Here is a 20,384-nt window from a genome sequence, read left to right on the forward strand (position 1 = left end):
TCTCCTCGGGAAGGCAGAAACTACCTAGGGTCCCAGCAGGAAAGCTGGGCCTGGGGTTACAAAGGCTCCGTTTCAGGTCGAATATGATGCGCTCCTCTGCAGTTGGCTCTAACGGTCGGCGGCGCGATTTTCGCTTTACAAACTTTGCCACGATTTTCGGCGCGATTTTCGCTTTACAAACTTTGCCACGATTTTCGGCGCGATTTTCGCTTTACAAACTGGCCCACTTTTCGTACGGAAGGCAGGCGGGCGTTAGTGCTGCTGTTCTTGACGTTTCGAAGCATCGCATCCTTCCAGAGGCAGTGATTCCGAGCGTGGACCAAGTTCTTTCATTGGAGGGCAAAGTAAGGGTCGAGAAAATTTTTTACCATCTGTGGCTTTTCATGACATCGTAACTACTAAGCGTCAGCAACCGCTGAGAACGCAGATTTCCTTTCCAAATAAACATCTTTAAAAAACAAAACACTTAATGCTTTCCTATTTGGCTGTTCAGGGAAGCAAAGCTGATCAAGATCATCGACTTGGAGCATTGTACAGTTTCCTTGCTAGGTTGGCAGAGCAAGTTTTATTTTTAACTAAATGAAAACGACTCCTCAGAACGTTATAGCTACTCCAGCATTCATTAAGCTTTTTTTCTTTAAGATACAGAGACCAAAAGTTTCTTTTAAAAGCTTCTACTGAAAAGTTTGACTGAAATTGACAGTAGCAATGCACCAGGTGACAACTGAGGCAGATGCTCAACTATGCCTCTTAAATTTGTTCAATTAAGCAATGGGACAGTGGAAGTCCTTATAAAAACTGGTGGCATCTGAATCCAGTTAAGAATGCACATTTCCATTCATGGTGCAAAATTAGTGTTCTCCTGTATTAATGCACAACATAGGAAAAAAATAACATTTTGTAAAGCCTTGAAATGAATCCTTCAAAACAAAAGGAGCCAAACAATGTAATGTTGGTGGTTGATAAGCTGGTGGTTAAAGCTTATCCAAAAAGTTGTATATAAACCTGGAGTGGCCAACCATCCATAATATGGGAAACAGCTCTGGGAATGATAGTACTCTGTACAAAGTATTCCCTTCTGCAAGACTATGTAGTGCCACATGATAAAATGCACTTCACATCACTAACACACAAAGTTGTTCATACTTTTAATGAGCTTTTTCACAAAAAACCCTTAGGAAAACAAATGAAAAACAAATGCAAAAGTTGGTAGTATTCTTTCTTCCTTGTATGGAACTGGGTGTATCTTCCTTTGCCCAAGGTGGAGCTTGAGAAGTCTTCCAGACCTAGTCAGCCATCCTGAAAACACTACAAGCAAGATCATAGTAACAATCCAATAAAGCATAGCAGGAAGTCCCTTATTTAAGTAATTACAGCCTTACATAATATTCGGGCGGGGGGGGGGGGGGCCCACTCTGGAAGAAATATCTACATTTCAAAACAGAAAAAAAAGAAGTTACTCCCCTTGTGAAGGACCCACAACAATTTCATCAACCCACTGGTGATATTACTGGTAGACTTCTACCGTTCAAATTTTAAACTATTTCACCTACATTTAACCATGACATGGAGTCCGGTATAAGATAATTTGAATGAACAGGAAAACAAATGTTAGCACACACATAACAAACGCATTAATGCCAAGGGGTCTTGGCAAGTTTTCTCTAATATTAATAAAAGCACATCATACACATTTTGGAGAATGAGTAAACGGTATTTTTTTTTCAAATGAGAGAGGTAGCACACATTAACTTTAATTATTTCAGCATTTTTTAAAAAGTTTAGTTCAGTAAAAAGTCTTTCACATTAAATGTAGACCATCTATTTACCTGGTCAGCAACTACTTTTTGTTGTTGGAAGTCCAGTTGATAATACAGTGGACATGATGGGTCAAGGAGCCAAACCTAGCCCTGCAAGATTGGCCGCTAGTGCTATTCTCAAGGGCACAAGCTCATCTACCATCCTTTTGCCTGTGGAGTTGGCAATGGTGGGATGGCAAAGATGGTCCTCCTCAGAGGACTACCAGCTGCTGATACCACCTAGTCTATTTAGCTCATATTGCAACATTTCATTTAAAGTGACAGCAAAATAAAATTTATTTCAGTGACAGTTTTTTATGCAAGACTAAAGGCCTATCACCTTGTAATATATAATAAACTACAGGATAAGACGCTGGACTCCCACTACTAGAGAAAGGGAGAAAACTCACTCTATTGCACTGGAAGTCAACATGAGTACCTTTGAAGGAGCAGCTCCACCTTGCACCAGAATAATTACTGCGAACAGAATTGTTGTATAAAAAAGTTTTCATAGCTGCCTAGCAAGGCTATTTGCAAGAGCCATTACTTAATGCTACAGGTGGTCTAGTGCCTATGAACAGCTGTGGTTGCAGAAAATGGTAGAATGGAAAAAAGGGAAAAACAGGCAGATTGGCAGTACAAATAAATCTATGAAGAGTTCCTCTGCACAGGATTACACTGTGGGACAGCTTCACTTTACTTTCCAAGTACTGGATGCTGTTCTGCTTACTGTGTGCTCAAATATATGGCTGGATCAGCCTGCCCTTGTCAGAATGATAGAAATGTTATAGTTATGATTTGTTTTCAAATACAATTGTATTAATAGCTAAGGCAGTAATCAAATTTGGTTATTCAGGGGCTATTTAAAAAACCTGTTACATGCAAGAGGTACAAAAACTATGCTTAAATATAAAGTGACCCTATAATATATGAAATCGTGTATAAAACCAAGAATAAAGTATGAAAAAGCAAATTAAGAAATTAATTGTGAAATTTCAGTGCAGTTTTGGTAGGAGTATAAAAAGTTTTTTTAAAAAAACTGTAGTGGCACTTCTGAAATGGCAATTGACTGTGCATCAACATCTGGCTAACATAATTTTGCTGTTCTGGATACTATGAAGCTAATTTCTCTCTTTCAGCTCTTGGTCTGAATTTAGACCTGTGAACTGATTCACTTGTATTAATTAAGTAAAGAAGTGCATTATTAAAAATTAAATTCAGTTTAAACAAAATTGTTTCAAGGAATTCTTAGCATCCAAATTTTAGAGCATGCTGTATAAGAAATATAATGCAGAGTGGTTTATTTTTTACGCATTGGAGCACTTTTGACTTTTCATTGGTAACTATTTACAGGATTAAGACTCCAGTAATATGTAGATTTCACATTTTAGTTCCCTATATATATATATTTGGACAGAACACTATGCAACAATAAAAAATATAAAATAGCTTGAAAATCCATAGAGTGGATAAGCGGTATCACTGCAAACATAAAGGGGCAAAAATATTCTAGCTCTGAAGTTATCAAACTATTTAAGCCCAACCACTATGTGTGTTTTCTGCATCATTTGAAGCACCCCAATGGAAAGAGGATAATCTCCAATCCAAAGAAACAAAGTAGAGCTAATTTGCAGACATTTTTCTTTTACCAGATTAGTTAATTTAAGAATCTTTGTCTTTCATTCAAGTTTTTAAAAAGCCAGCCAAGCTTTTCAAATATTTTACTTTGATATTCATTACCAGTGCCTATTAGCTTTTTCTGTATAGTCTTCTGAAAAGGCCAGAGTGATCACAACCTTATCAACAGGTTAAAAATATCATCAAGACAGCATATTTTGTAAAATCACAGCATTGGAAGAAAAAAACCTGCACCTATCAGTGATACAAACACTAGAGTAAACCCTGTTTATGCTATGACATGAGCCATTCTGCATGACACACATACTTCAAATTCTCAATACAAGAATAAATTTTAAAATATCTCAGTAGAAAAAAATAACACATTCTGCATTTCCTTTTTTGTCTGGGAGTAGATGTCAGTATGCCAAATTTAGTTTTATAGTAAAGGGAATTTAGACTTTGAAGCAGATTTTTTAATGTTAACTTAAAAGTAAAACCGGATCTTCTAGCTCATAAAAAGGGACTGAGCTAGCCTGGCTCTCCCCAGAGTCAGAATCATAAGGAGCATCTGGAAGTTCCATGAAGCTGTACGCAAGTTGTTCATCTTCAGCATCTGATCGGACATAACAAGAATGGTCAGAAAATTCTTCTTTCTCAATACTGTTGAAATCCTGAGGGATATACAACATCCCAGGGTAGTTTCTGCTTACTAAGTCACTAGTAGTTTTAAGTGAGATCTTTCTAAATGCCATGAGATGCATATGAGAAAACTTTGAATACTTGAAACGTTTAAAGCCCAGGGATTCTATTGCAATTTTCCAACTTTTCATCATCATAGCATGGCGATTTTGATGGGAAGAGTCAGGAGTGATAATAAGCAGCAAACCATTCAATCCAAGAAGTTCATGGGCCTTTTTGCAACATATCCATCGTTGATAAGGTGATGGGAAGTAAGAGAGAAGGAGGGAGAAGACAACAACATGGAATAATTCCCCAGGGAGAGAATCTATAGGATTTTTCAGTTGCTTCAAAAAAGCATCTATGGCATCTTGTGCCAGCTGAAGAGGCTGTTGAATCTGAAGGTTTAAGAAGTCACACTTGTAGACACTCTAGAGGGAGAAGCACAGAGGTGGTTATGTAATTATGTGTTTTCAGGATACAAGCTGGATACATAAAAGGCATACATTTGAAGCATAAAGTGTCACAGAACACATGAGCATTGTAGGGATTTAACAAAAGATCACTGAACTGTGAAATGTAATGGTCTTTTCTGAGTAACAACAGGAAAAAAGGTAAAGGTTACTTTACTTTAGGTAAAGGTTACTTTACCATTACTGACCCACAGGGAAACATCACCTCATGATGTTTACTAGGCAGACTACATTTACAGAGTGGTTTGCCATTGCCTTCCTCAGCCATTGCCATTTTACCCCTAGCAAGTTGAGTACTCATTTTACTTACTTCAGAAGGCTGGAAGGCTGAGTGAACCTTGAGCTGGCTACCTGAAACCAAGTTTCATCAGGATTGAACTCAGGTTGTGGGCGGAGCTTGGACTACAGTACTGCAACCTAACACTCTGTGCACAGGTCAACCCTGATTTCTGATTTTTTTTTGTTTGCATACAGTGTCAATATTTCATACCTCAACTGCAGGAATTATGTCAATGCCAACAGTCAAAAATTCTTCAAACTTCAGAAATGGATTAAAACAGCTGCCAACATCAAGTAACCTGATCTTCCCTGAAGGATGCAGCAACCTAAACAGAAAACAATTCAGTTTATGAAGTCACCTTTTTAAAGCACATTGTAGATATGTGGTTTGCGCAATGTAGGACACATGTTTTAACTGCAGTTGTATGAAGTGACATCAATTTTATTTGAATTGTGTGCTACTCTTTGTCAGTTTTTTAAAAAGTTGTTAGTTTGAATCCAACCAACATTTCTTCTGGAGAAAAAGGAAGATGGGGTCCCGTTTGACAACCCTAAAATGGGAATTACTTGCACAAAAGCCACACAAGGTTGGGAGCTGTAAAAAGGAAGAGAATTGGACAAGAATGAATAAAACTAGTTAATCAGACCCAACCTTCAAACTTTATGGGGCCACCAGAATTTCTATGCTTGAAACAATGTCAATAATACAGCTGAACTTTAAAGATACCAACACAGTTCAGAGGACATTTTTTCCTATCAACTGTAGTTTTATTCTATTCAAAAATTAATTCCTTCAGGCTGTTCAGCACATTCTTAAATTTAAGACTCTTCAAGTATCATTCAGAAGTACAGCATCTGAATAAATTTATCACATGGTTGGTACAGAAATATCAAGTTTAAGACCATGTTATATTGCAAATTGTGATTTAGTTTAATGGACATTTGTGTATTACTATAAAATACATTAGAAGTATTCGATATTAGCTTATATGTAATTTATCAATAGTACTATTCAGCATTTAAATGCTGAGTAGAGAAACATTTTAAGTCCGACCCAATGTCATGCCCAAGGAATATGTAAAATACAAGTTTTCGTTGCCATGGGTTCTTCCACAAAAATTCTGGGCAAAGTAGTTTAGTGCCTGTGTTATGAATTCAGTTAAACCACTCAGCACATATCAAATAACTGCACAGTTTGCTGGACAGAGGGTGTGGCTATTAAGCCAGTTTAAGTGAAACTTTTAAAAGTTCTATTGGTTACAATGCTTTGTTTTGCCTTGAAATCAATAGGACTTAAAATTGGCTTTTGAAGGATCATACCCACTGTTTGGCTGTAATGCTAAATTCAAATAATGATATACACAACTTCAATCCCAACCAGTACAAAACACATACTCATCCACTAAAGATGTTGAATTTATGGAGTTTTCTGAAGAATTCTCTGTTTTTGAAGTCAGGTGAACACTTGTGGTTTGAGTACTTTGCGTAGCAAGAGCTGCTCGTCTCTCATCTTTTTCAAGAGCTTTCCTTTTACCGCCATTTTGAAAATATTCTCGACACACACTAAAAAAGTTGGAGATATAACAATTTTCATACAATATTTACTCTATTTTCTAAAGACTACAACATTCTAAATGATGTATGGATACGGTTGCCAATACTGATATGACTCTTTTGTTGACATCACACACTAACATTCTGAATAGTACCTGGTCAGATTTGAAATGGTCTGCCAGGAGTTATGAGGAAAGAATAGAGCCACTCTGGATGATTAAATCTGTGACAATGACTGGCCAGTTCTTGTTTGGATTACCCAAATCTCTCTCTAATCTCTCACCTGCTCCTCTGACTAAAGAAACTAGCCTCAGCTTCATACTTTCCTTCCTTCTGCACGAATCAGAAGACTTTCCATCTTCATGGCAAGCTTGCAGCAAAATCAAGTTTTTCTATTGTACTTGATCATTGTAACTGATCTCCTCCCCAATACCAAATGGTACACTATACTCTCCTCATACATATGTATGTGCCTGCAAGCTTGCTTGCTTCCTACTTGTGTGCTCTGATACAGAGGCGTATCTAGAGAAAATGGAGCCTGGGGAGAAAATCTGAGTTTTGCGCCCCCCCATGGGCAGTCGCCCTCCTCCACTGTGACCAAACAATGATTTTTTACACCAGATCATTTCAAAGTCACCATCACATTATAGAACATGCCCCAACTCACAGATCTGAACACAGCAATGGGCCATGCCACACAAATAATTTTTTTGAAAAAGATTTTAAAATGCTTTCAAAATAATTTTTTTGAAAACAACTTGAAAATGCTTTCAAAATGTTTCATTACTGCTGTGAAAACATTTAATGGTGTTGTATCCAGTCCCTCCAGTTGGGAGAAATAGCATCACTTTCAATGTTATTTAAACTGGGGACCCCAGATTTTCCCTTTAAGGTGGATTAAAAAGAGAATCTGGGCTCCCTAGTTTAAACAAGTGATTCAATATATTTGAGTTCCAGTAATTGCCAGCCAGTGTACTGCGCGTTTTTTTGTATACCAATTTAGTACGTAGTACACATACCTATTGTATTTCCATTGAAGATACGCCACTGCCCTGATAGCTCAGATGCTGATCAGACACAACTTCATTCCCTCTGAATTTATTACCTGGAATTGCTTCTGGATTGCTTGCTTGGCCCATGCAAGCACCTATCCTCAGACCTCCCTTCAGGCCACAGTACCAGTCAGGGGACCAATGAAACTAAGACACCCCAGTGATCCCCAACCAGAAAATGTTTAGGTAACATTTTCCTTTCTCTATCAGCTTTCTTACTGCTAATTATTTATTGCTGTTTCCTGATTCTGAGGTATGCACTGTTTCATAATGGTAAATATGCGTTGATGCCATTCTGACATTTTGTGCTGCATGGTACTAAACTACTGTTCTGACTGTAACTCAGGTTCTCCTCTAAACCATCACTGATAATTTTGACCAATTATATCATCTGTTTTCTTTCCTAAGCTTGTTGTGTAGAGACATCTGTTCTAATCCCAAATCACTGGGTATGCAGTATTCAATCTCCTCTGTTTGAACCTGGACTTAAATCCTGTTCACACATTCAAGGAAGTTTATATGTGTTGTCCTGAGTACATACGATAATGTACAGTTAGACATGAAGCTTTGTGTTTCTTTAGACTTCTTAATACATGCTTTTAGGGAAGAGAGCTGAAACACACCAGAAATTATTGAAGTTTAATTGCATCTTGGAGGTACTGAGTGGTGTTTTCCTATTACTGGTGCTTCCCCTTTGTTTCCAGTGTCAAGATCAGTGATACAGCCCAATTCTGATCTCCAGGTGGTTGAGGCAGCGCTGCTGCAGGACCACCTCCAGAGCATGCAGGTAGCACAGGAAGGCGCCAAGAAGAAGAAAAACCCCAGACACCTGAGAATTCCTCATAGCCTTAAATGGACTTATGCCAAATGTGTCCCCTCTGGTGGGGATGTACTTGGGTTGAAAGGCTGGTGGAATGGAGTATTGTCCTGTGCTGGCAGGACTGGGAAATGGCAACTGTTTCTGGGGGTTGGGTGACAGAGAGCCATGCAGCTCCCAGCTGCTTAATGTATCTACCCTTCCACCAGTTGCTACCACTTGCGCCAGCAACTGTGTTAGATTGAAAAGTGAATTTACCCTCCCCATATCTGGGTTGGACTGCTAATTTCAGCTCTACAGATGATCTTTTCAATCCTAGCACAGTCTGTTCACTTAAGGGAACTTTATGTCTCTTGCAGAACACATGGAACAAGAATCATCTGCTAAAAGTTTAGAAATCAAGAGAGGCTTTGAGCAGGTCTCTGTGGACTACAGTTTGTGCTTTGTACAGAGAAATGTTATCCTGCAACACATATATTCTTTCCTTAATTGACTTCCATCACATTCCTTAGAAAGACACACAACATTTTGAAATCCAAAATTCAGATCAGTGTACTCAAAAATAAATGATTCTACATGGTGAATTCAAATTCCAAGACTTTCTGCAATTCAAGGGCTGAGAAGAGATATGTTAAGCAGAAGCCATTTCTCTAGAATGCTGCTTAAATATAGAAAATGATGGAAGTAACAAACATGACTAAAATGACACGCGGTATTAAATCCTTCTGCAGTTCCAGGAGAAAGGGGACAAGCTGGAGAGGAGTTAAATTCCAATTAGGTTCATCCACAAACCAGAGTATGAATTTCAGGTTATGTACTACCATATCTGTGGATATCATCAGAACTATGCATAATGCATCAATACTGCAACATGGATTTATATAGCAATCAAGGATGCTGGATTCCTATGTTACCTGTACCATGCAATTCATGCAGTGTCCCTAATTTTAAAAAGTATGCTTCCTTGTAGAATGCTTCTGGCTCTGTTGGGTTTTCAATGTTCTCTTCCTGCCCATCTCTGTTCTATTTTTTTCCTGGAACTTGTGTCCTCAGTGGGTTTTTCTGAAGCAACTTCCTATTTACACTTCTATAAGCCTCCCATTCAATATTATTCCTCATTTCATTCATTAGCCAGAATCAACAGTTAAACAGTTGATTCTGAAATGCAGATGCTTTAAATTAAACTGCATTCAGTATAGTAAGTGTAAACTGTATAGTAAACTGTATAGTAAACTGCATTCAGTATAGCACCCTTCTACACTACTTTACAATGATATCCACAAATCCAAGTATATAGCACTGCTGGCCACATCTGCTCCAGAAACTGTAAACGAGATCTATTTTCCCTGCTACATGAATAGAACCAAGATTGTTTATGTGCCACATATTCAGGCACACTTGTAATCCATGCTTGAACCTACCGCTTGCCTCATAGTCCAAACAAAATTCAGCAGGAAAAGAAATGTACAAAAAATCTTAGCTTCTACGCCTTTTTATGGGCTGTACATTTTAGATGCTGAGATGCAAATATTGTTTCAGTAAAAGTCAGATACTTGAACTCTGAAATCTGCTATACACCAAAACGTGTGTAGCTCAGCAAGCATAAACAGTTCACAAATATAGATTGGGGCTGCAGGATCACACCAAAAAGTTCATATATTATCCCATGAAGACAATGAAAAGCCTTACCTGCAACACCATTCAATTCGCCCCTCTCCTTCATAGGTTTTAGTCCAATGATTATCTGCGAGGCTTTTCATTGCTTCTGCATATTCACAGAGAGTTTCCTCATCCTCACAATGTTCTCGCCAGATTTTATTAAAGTCTCCCACTAAACAAAAAGATGGCAAGCAAGAGATGGAGATTAATAATGAGTGTGGTGATCAAACCCAGAGACAGGGCTATGCCACAAGAATTCACGTCAATGGAGGAAGAGCAAGTAATTCTTCCCAATGCAGATAATTTAACTGAACTGCAACTGAGATAACATAAGTTATCTACTTAACATATGTCACATTCACATTGCCCCTAGAAAAATACAGTTTGGGTCATAGTTTAATCATGAAGAAAGAAGGATGGTATGAAACATTTACTAGAAATCCCATTTGAACATATTATAAAAGTTAATGAATGCTGAAGTCCTAACCATGCTGTTATATGAATTTGTTTCCAAAAATACTGCTTTCCTCCACTTCTTTTTGAGTAGTAAGATAACCTTGGATACCAGTTCACCAAAGACTATAAATGGTTACAGCTTTTGAAACTGACTTTCAAAGCAGCCTTTCCCACAAAAGAAATTCAGAGAAAAATTTTGGTGAACTTCTTTCTGCCTGGCACATTTTGAATATTTTTAGACAATGTATTCAGACTTACAGGTAAATACAGAGTAAAGTAATTTGGGATATGAAAGTAAAATACCACTTAACTAAATGACAACTGCTCTACACTGCACATAACAGAACTCTTATCACTCCTGCCCAGAGGCTGTTGCCCCAAGACTCTCTTGAGAATGGGAGCAAAGGAGAATAATCTAAAGGAGAAGGCAGGTAGAGAGCTCCCCATGTTATATTCATTTCTGTTCTTGGCTTTTAAGTTCATGCAAGAAAAACCACATACTCAATAATTCTGTTGAAGTGAAGATACCCACTTGTAGAAATAGTTCATGTTCATTCTTGTTTCTTCCCAGAGCCTTCTCCACACACGGAAAATTTTGCTTGTTTTTCTTATTAGGCAGACAATATCAAGTTACTAAGAAGAAACTGTTTACTTTCCAAGTTTAAAGTTTGTTCTAGCCATGTTTCCTGAATCTTCTAAAATTTATGCTGATGTAATTGATACTGGAAAGCAGCACAATTTCTTCTGAATAACTTACTGATATTCTGCCCAGTTCAAGTCTAGTACACATGACTGCACCAACAGAAAGATACTAATTTTTAAAACCTTGGCAATCACAATTTATTTTACATAACAGAAACAAGCTAAATCCATGGCACTTAAACTACAGTATTACTGCCTACTATGTATACTCTTCTCAGATGTCAGCCATCATCTACTGTTTTTTTACTTTTATTTTAGGTTTAATTTAATTTTGGTTCATTTAAGCTTGGTTTACAGTGAATCAGACAGCAGCAGTAATTACTTAAGCAACTTGCTTTTCTCATAAGTGGTAGGAGTCAGTAAATGATAAAAGAATGATATTGATAAATGATAAAAGAATGATATGACACTGAATGATAAAAGAATGGTTGCTAGACTCTGAGAACTTTGAATGCAAGAATTTGACAGGTTTAATCCCATATTCCCCTTCCTCGAGGCATCCAACAAAATACTCAAAATAAGCAGCACGGATATTAAGGGTTTATTAACAGATTTTATGGTATACCAGAAATACATAATAGAGATTAAGCTAGAGAAACATACAATACATCAAGCACTTAAGAGGAAAATTACAACCAATCAGCAAGCCTGTAGTGGACTTATCAGGCCAGATCAAGAGGGGCGCAGTTTGCTTCAGCTGGTTCGTGGGCCAGATCCAGACTCTGGAACACATGTTTGACAGCCCTGGTGTAGGATGTCCTGCAGTCCTGGATTCAATCTGACAGATGCCAGTCCAGCCTTTCCTCACTAAACTCTAGTACAGCAGTTCCTAAGTAGGCTACTGAAGCTCTGCAGGCAAGGCTATCCAGCATCAGGCAGTGATGCTATACAGTGCCTCCATTTAAGACTTTGGAGAGCCACTAGATAGATCAACAGCTGGACTCAATTTAAGTCTGCATCATATTGCCATTTGATTTTGCAAATGATTCTGAAGCCCTTTGCTATTTTGATATAACACAGTGGATCATGGACCCAAGTGGCGTCCCTTTTCTGACATTTTAGACATCCAAAATTTTCTGACATGTTAGAATCTGGAAATCATTGACACATCTTTCTACATAAATATTTTCTCCATATATATCTAAGTTCTACACAGATATTTCCATAAACCTTTCTTCATAAATCTCACTATCAAGTAAAACAGCCCTATTGGAATCCTGATTGAACTATGATACCCACAGCTGAACATAATGCTCCAGATAGGATCATGCACCTTAAAATAATTTGTCTTGCACAGAAAAATAAAATAAATAGGAAATATTGCTAACAAGTGCTTCTTATTATCCACCTGGGTATCTAAATTGTATTACTACTTTGCAAGAAAAATGCAGAAAAATTCTAACTGAGAGACAGCCACTCAATTAAGATAATATAGGCTGAAGCCCTTTAGAGTTTCCAGAACATCTTTTATTTCAAACAGTCACTTATTGCCCCAAATGGTGAAGAGGGGGACAACAACACAGAAACATGAGATTCATTGTAAGTAACAGATTCTCGAATAGAGCAATTGTAATATTTATAGAACCATCATCTTTCCATATATATATGGGGAAAGTATCACAGACCCTTGAGTAGACATAGGAGCAAAGTTATAATGGCACTGCTGGAGAATATATTGCCACAACTATCAAGGATCAGAAATAAGATCATCAAGACAGAAACTCAAACAGGAGAGCAATTTCTTTTATCCAAAGCAGTGAGGTACTTGAACACAGTCCACTGAAAAATGCAGCCCTCCTGTTTGATCCACACACCACAAACAAAGCAGATGTTTATACCTTATTCAAATGGATGATGATTTACATATCATTTTAAAAACCATCAGGACTGCAAACAGAAAATCCCTGGTCATCATTGGAAAAGCAGGGATTTTTCTTCCCTGGAGCCATCACCACCTTTAATATTTACCAAGTACAGGCTGTTAATATTTGGCACATGACATTAGAGCCCTGCGGCTGATGCCACCCCCTCCCCTTTGGAGCAGCAGGAAGGGAAGCCTTTTTCTGCAGACCTGCACCAAACCCTGTGAAAAAATAAACTAATGGTTGCCACATTTGTACACATCAGCATATATTCATGGGTGAAATATCTCTAAAAATGAAATATTTCTTTTGCATATTGATGTTCAAAAATAACACATATAGCCAGATAGGCAGCCCAGGGGCAGGGGAAGGTAAAACGACTCTCTAACAGTGCAATCTTAGGCTACGTTATTCTAGTGAACTCAATGAAGGGCAGTTGAGTTTGAAGGGAGGGTCATGCTAATTCCAGATCCTCCTTACAACATTTCTGCCCACAGTCTACCCCACACTCTTGCCTCTGGCTCAGCATCACCTGCTTCTGTGATGGCTCCCTTTTGTCGACATGGCTAGTAGCCACTGTTAGACCTATCTTCCACGAATCTGTCCAATCTCCCTTTCTGACCATCACTACACCCTCTGACAGTGACATTTTAATTACTCATTGTGTAAAGAAGCATTTCCTTTTGCCCGTCCAGCATATTGTCTACTAGCTTCAATGAATGTCCTTGAGATAGCATTTTGGGAGGGGGAGGAAAAAGTGGTCAACTGTCTCCACTCCAAGCAGCCCATCAAGTGCCAAATTAAGACAACCAGTGCCCTTAAGAGTAAGACATACTCTTACAAAACAGGAGAAAGAGGAGCAGCTGGGGGAACCTCAACAGGCCACCAGCCATACTTGTCCGCCCCTGAGAAGCCTTTCTCCCAAGGGTCACAACACCCGCCATCCCCGTCACAGATCCCGAAGAGCTGGAGCCCCAGAGCGGAAAGGAGGCGGTGCCCGGCCCAGCTTCCTTCCCCAGCCCTAGGAAGGCGAGGGGGGAGTGGCTGGTTAACCTCACCGTCCCAACTACCTGATGGAGGACACAGAGGCGACCCCTTCCCTACACCCCGGGGCAGAAAAGGCCAACCCCATCCCCCACCCTTTACCTTCGCGGTATTTCTTGCGCAGGCGCCGATGGACACTCTTCACCACCCCGGAGAGCTTCTCCTGCTGCCGTTTCCGCTCCTGTTCTCGGGGCTGAGGCCGGGCTGGGAAAGGGGTCGAGGCCTCAGCGGGGACCCCAAGCCGGCTCCAAGGCTCGGACTCCATGACGATGGTGCTCCGCCCCCTCTGTTCCTCCCCTTCGTGCTCCCGTCCTGCTGCTCCAAAGGGGGCGGCGGCATCAGCCGCAGGGCTCTCTCTCTACGGCATGGCAGACAAGGTTCAGGTTTGCTGCCGTGATCATGTGACCCACCTCCTCTCCCTGTGGCTTGTTGGGAAATGTAGTTCAGCCGCTCGTCGCCTTCAGCAGCAGCAGCAGCAGTTGTTGATAGATCACTCGAGGTTCTCCCTTTCGCTTTCATCTAAACCTGGACGCAAGTCTTGTTGGCGTGTTTCTCAAAGTGACAGTTCCGTAGAAACGGGCAGTAGAAAGGACTGAACGTGCATCACCATCCTGAATTCCTCAGAGAGTGTGGGGTTTAAGAAAATGTAATTTGATAGTAGATACTCCTAGGAAATGGTTTTTTCAAGGTTTTTTTGGAAACAGAGAGCAATCCTTAGTAAGTTTGTTCCGAATCAAGAAGGCTTGCTCCAAAGAAATATTTCTTTGCAACGTTACTTGTGGTTTAAAATCAGTAGACTTAGAAGGATGTGACTGATTAGGATCTAATGCTCTTTCAAATTCGGGTGTATCTCGTCATTATTAATGAATCAGCTATTAGAACTGATAGTAGAGAAAGATGAGATCACTTACGCCTGGATCTGAACAGACACAAGCTTATTTTCCCATACTGCAGTAATAAGAAAGATGGGGGAAGGGTACACACAAACGAGTGGCAATTTCCCTTCTTCGGTCTATGGTTCCGACTTTCTTAAGGCATACTGACGGTTTTCTGTTGCAAATTACTGTTTTAAGTTCATCATAACTCGCCTTATCCAGCTATCCAAGTTTTTTTTCTTGTAATTTTATTTTTATAATTTTATGATTCCTGAGCCACAAGCTACCGGTATGACCAATTTTCAGCAAATGTCTATTGTGTGAAAGTTTTGCTCATCTATCAGAACATAAAAAAATAGCACGTTTTCCAAACACCCACCCTGTCCAAACTGTCCTCCCTGTCTTGCTGCCACTCAAAATAGTATGCATGTTTTGTTCAGAATCACTACTTTGTCAGTTGCTATTTAATGCTGCTTACTAGTCAGTTCATGCGTAGTATGCTGAAGAGAGGAGTGTTTCAGGAAATAACTGGAGGGCAGGAATTGTTTGTAGAGATAATTGAAAGGATAGATTTTTTAAAAACTTAAAAAAATTTATTGTTTCATTTGAATTTTACAGTTTATAGTAATTTCCTTCTTCATACATTTTCAAACAATACTTCCCCCCCTTTTCTCCCTCCCCCCATTACTTCTTCTTCATAGTTTTGTCACACAAACAGCAGTAAGTTCATTCTCTGTAGCCTCTTCTCCCATATTTCTTCATTGACTCGAGCTTCTTTCATCCAGTCCACATATATTATCCATATCTTCAAAATTTCATTCTATCTTGCCATGTCACTCACAACACAACACAAGCCTTTATTGGCATATAAAACAGGACAAAATTTTAAAACAAAACAAGGTTAAGAAATGCAGTTAAAACTACTAATTTCCAGTATAAAATTTGCAACAGTTTCACAAAAGAGCACATCAGAGCTGTTCAGGAGATTGGGTATCTTATAACACTCATGCCACTGAGAACATTGCAAGAAAATGGAATTCATGGAATTTCATGCGTATCTTATTGTATTTAGGGCATAGAAACAAAGAATGGTCAAGTTTTTCAACCATAGTCATATCACATGAACAAACTCTTTTAGAATGTTCCATATTCTTAAATCTTCCCTCCAGCAGAGCTGATGGCAGCACATTACATCTTGCAGTAGCCAAGGCTCTCCTCTGGGTAGGATTAATCAGCAGACGAAGATATGCTGTCATAATTCCACGCTCGCATGGGATTAATAATGTAGTCAGAGAACAGGTTGTCTTGGCAGCAAGAGTCAAATTATGAAAATCAAGATCCAAGAGCCTATTCTTAACTAGTCTGAAGGCTTCCACCTTTGTGAGCATAAGGAGTGATTCCAAGGGGAAACCAATAGCTTCAACCTTTCTAAAGATCAAAGTATACCATTCTGAAATAAAGTGATCTGATAACAGAGAGGGAATATAGCTATTGGATCCCACTAGAAAATGTATATGCAGCCAATATTTTATGGCCCTTATCCATGCCAAGGTTTTGAGAGTTGTTTGGCCCATCTCTATGCACAACGCAGCATAAGGCACACATCTAGGGAGATCTTGCCATGTCTTATTTTTGGTTAGTATATGGAAAATATCAAGTGTCACTTGTTCCCAGATATATTCTAACCATTTCTGAAATGTCCATTTTTTCTTTTCTTTCCAGCCCAAGGCTATTGTTGCATGGGCTGCTTTAATTATTATTTTACACATATAACTATCTTGTTTATCCACCCTTCTGTCTTCCATTACACCCATGAACATTAAGTCATTATTTAAATCAATATTTATCTTCACCAGTTTCTCGATATATATTAATACAGTTGTCAAAAATTTTTTCACTTCTGCACATTCTATCCACATATGGCTATAATATGCCTCTTGGTCTCCACAGTGCCAGCATTTAGAACTAAGTCCTTTTATCATATACTAGTGGGGCCCAGCCACGCGTTGCTGTGGCTTATTGTGGTGAAATAGAAAAGGAACAGTAGCAGCAAATCAATTGCAGAGGCCAGCAGTACGTGCTCATGCAAACACGCAGCCTGATACTGTGCGATGTCATTTATGTATGTGCCCGCATTCCTTGGGGGGGGAATGGAAAGGCACCCCTCCCACACATCTAGGCTGGCTGGTCATGATACTTTACCTGGGAGTAAGTTTGGTTGGTGGCAATGGGTGTCGCTTCTGTGGAAACCTTCTGAGGGGTGCGACGCAACCATTCAAAGTATGTCACGGTTGCTGTACTGAGCTTACTCCTGAGTAATGCGTGCCTGGTTTCCTTAACTGTAACCGCAGTATTCAGGGAATCTAGGGCGCCTGGGCCCTCCCTCCTGTCCCTTGCATGTCGCCCCTTACTCTCTTCCTTCCCTCACTTCTCTTCCCTTGCATGCCACCCCTCCCCCTCCTTCCCTTCCCTTTTCCTCCGCTAGGGTGGGTGGGTCATATCAAGATGTTGGGCCCCCTGCCTCCCCTCCCTTGCATGCCACCCTTCACTGTCTCCCCTCTCTCACTTCTCTTCCCTTGCATGCCTCCCACTCTTTCCCTTTCCTCTCCCTCCCTCTCTTCCCTTGCATGCCACCCCTCCCTCTCCCTCCCTCCCCTGTCCCTCATGTGTATGTGTGTGTATGTGTTTCACTTCCACTCGAGTTACTGCCTATGTACTGTTTTCAATGCTCATATCTGAACATTCTAAGCAGCACGAACATTCTAAGGGTGACAGTTACACACAGGCAGCTGCTTGTCCTTCACAGGGAGCGCCAGGAAAAAGGCGTTTTACCTGGGCCAGGTGTGAAATTTCAGGTATGTGAACATCTAAAAACACTCTCGCCTGGCTGACTATAGTGGCTGGGAATTTTCAGAGGAATTGGCCCAGCAGTTACTGAGGTATACTGTCATCAACAAAAACACTGTTAGCTTTTTATATAGAGAGATGCTAGTTGTTTTGGTGTTCTATACCATTTTAATATCACTTTTCTTTCTAACTCCATATATTTCTCAATCTTTATATTTTTCCAACTGTCTATTAATTTTTCAGTATTACCAATGTCTAGAAATCCTTCCTTCTCCCATTTTTGTTTCAATGTTCTTATCGTGAGTTCTTATCATCTGCCATATGTTTGTATATATGCCCTGAAATTTTCCCTTTGTGTTTTCCATATAGTTCCAGACATTTTGACATTATACATTCTCCTTTTATCCATGAAACCATTATCCTTTCCCAAATGCCTCTCAAAACCAACCAGTTCTCGTTTCCTCCTATCTCTATAAAATTTTGTAATGTCATAATTTCTCCTCCTTCCCTAATCAAATTTGCCACAATTTGAATTCCTTTTCTTTTCAATATTTTTATCCCTTTTTTTCCTTCTTTGCCAGCCACACTTCCCAAAGGTGCCACATCCAGGGTGCCAGGCATCAATTTACCTCTCAATTTTCCCCATATATCTAGCAAGACCTTTCTTGGGCCTATTGCTTTTTTATTTCCTTTCTTCAACTCTTTATTGAAGATACCATGTACGTCAACTCCTTTATTTATTTCATTTTCAAACTTAACCCATTTTTCGACATTATCCTCGTTTATACTCATCAGACTCTTAATCTGGAATGCTTCATAATATTCTTACATTTTTGGGATCCCCCAACCTAAAGAATTTTTTATCATGTATATAATCTTATTCATGATTCTTGGTTTTTTATTATTAAACACCCAGGCTTTCAGCTTTCTATCCCATTCCTCAAATTGTTTCTTCTTAATTTCCAATGGAAGAGTTAGAAATAAATAAAACATTTTCGTCATTATACACATTTTTAATGCTTTGATTTTTCCTGTGATCGATAAGGTCTTCTTATCCCATTCTTTTATTTGTTTTAATATTTTTTCCACCTTGCTTCATAATTATATTTAAACATCTTCTCTTTTCTATGTGTTATTATAATACCCAAATATTTAATCTTCTTTTTTACTAATCCTCTCTCTAATTGTCTTTTTTCCACATTAACACCCATTATTTTTGTTTTCTCCATGTTGACTTTTAATCCTGAGTATTTCTGAAAGTCTTCTAGAATTATTTTTAATTCTTTCATTGTAACAGCCAGATTCACTGTTATTACTAAAATATCATCTGCAAATAAGTTTAACCTTATTTCTTCTTGATTCACTTTATAACCTTTTATCCTTCCATTATTATTTATCCTTTCTGCCAAAAATTCCATTGCCAATATAAACAGATGTGGTGATAATGGACATCCTTGCTTCACTCCCCTTTCAATATTTACAATTCCTGTCCACCCGTCGTTAATTCTTACTTTTGCCCTTCCTCCTTTGTAAATCTCTTGTATAATGTTTATAAGTTGTTTTCCAAACCGAAAATTTTCTAGAGTTTGAAATAAATAATTATGACTAACTATATCAAACGCTTTGTATACATCTAACTTTATCATTGCATATTTTTTGTATTTGCCATGTAATGTTACATTTAATACATTTCTTAACGGGTGACAAATATCTCTACCTCTAATAAAGCCATATTGCTCTTGTCCAATTAACTTCGGAAGGATGTTTTTAAAACTATTTGCAAATACTTTCGCAAAAATCTTATAATCTTGGTTTAATAAACTTATTGGCTTATATGATTCTACCTGCTCTGGATTCCGACCTGGTTTTTCAATTGTTATTATTTCCGTTTCCCTCCATGTCTCTGGAACCCTCTGCCCTCTTAAAATATGGTTAAATAATACCTGCATCTCTGGAATTAATACTTCTGACATTTCTTTATAATACTCAGCATTAAACCCATCTAATTCTGGGGATTTATTGTTTTTCAAATCTTTAATAACATTTGCTATTTCCTCTTGTGTAATAGCTTCTTGCATTTGATCTCTCTCTTCCTGAGTTAAAACCTTTTTTGGTTTCTCATCATATTTTTCATTCTGGACTAGACTAAATAATTCTTTATAAAATTCTTCAAATTTCTTCTTTATTGCTTTATTTTCTGTTATATATTGATTACTACCATCTTTTATACCTTTTATTCTCTGTTTCTCCTTCCTCTTTTTCAAATAATTAGCCAGCCTTTTCGAATTTATATTCGCTCTTTGAAATTGGTTTTTAACCCAAATGTCCTTTTTCCGATTTTTAAAAAACATTATGCATCCATGTGTAATTAAAATGGACTTATAGCAGGCTGCAACTAGTGAAGTTGCCAACAGTTATAGAAAATATCATGTTATTAAAATGCTACACTAATCTCTTTGATTGTACAAGTTTGTAATTTTCTATACTTAAAAGTTACAATAGTTAAGAGAATGTGAGATTGTGGAAAGGGTCTATGAAAAGATGTTTTAAAGTGAAACCTTATGAAGAGAAAGATTAAAAGAAGCTGACTGTGAGTAGTGTACAGAATGTATAGTAATAACATAATTATTAATAATAATCAGGGTGGATTTGATTTGAATCAGATTG

General features: G+C 38.5%; 1 protein-coding gene and 1 long non-coding RNA gene across 2 annotated transcripts; one reads left to right on the forward strand and one right to left on the reverse strand.

Moving 5' to 3' along the window:
- The first annotated feature begins 90 nt into the window (after positions 1 to 90).
- On the forward strand, positions 91 to 5,737 carry LOC125434345. Its single transcript, XR_007244770.1, has 2 exons — positions 91 to 344; positions 5,045 to 5,737. It is a non-coding gene; the product is annotated as an uncharacterized LOC125434345 (long non-coding RNA).
- On the reverse strand, positions 1,136 to 14,373 carry BMT2 (base methyltransferase of 25S rRNA 2 homolog). The gene is made up of 5 exons (XM_048499575.1): positions 14,098 to 14,373; positions 9,962 to 10,103; positions 6,245 to 6,412; positions 5,061 to 5,175; positions 1,136 to 4,528 (listed from the first exon to the last, which is right to left on the reverse strand). The coding sequence occupies exons 1-5, from the start codon at positions 14,258 to 14,260 to the stop codon at positions 3,899 to 3,901; spliced, it is 1,218 nt and encodes a 405-aa protein (XP_048355532.1). The 5' UTR covers positions 14,261 to 14,373; the 3' UTR covers positions 1,136 to 3,898.
- Between the last annotated feature and the right edge of the window lie 6,011 nt (positions 14,374 to 20,384).

The sequence above is a fragment of the Sphaerodactylus townsendi genome, linkage group LG06 (genome assembly GCF_021028975.2).
Source record: "Sphaerodactylus townsendi isolate TG3544 linkage group LG06, MPM_Stown_v2.3, whole genome shotgun sequence".
Lineage (NCBI taxonomy): Eukaryota > Metazoa > Chordata > Lepidosauria > Squamata > Sphaerodactylidae > Sphaerodactylus > Sphaerodactylus townsendi.

Excerpts from the sequence above, each read along its gene's own strand:
- BMT2 (XM_048499575.1), bottom strand. The coding sequence starts at position 14,260 with ATGGAGTCCGAGCCTTGGAGCCGGCTTGGGGTCCCCGCTGAGGCCTCG. Across the intron at positions 6,413-9,961 it reads CGAATTGAATGGTGTTGCAG|TGTGTGTCGAGAATATTTTC; the intron begins GTAAGGCTTTTC and ends CAACTTTTTTAG. Across the intron at positions 4,529-5,060 it reads ACATAATTCCTGCAGTTGAG|AGTGTCTACAAGTGTGACTT; the intron begins GTATGAAATATT and ends TTCTCCCTCTAG.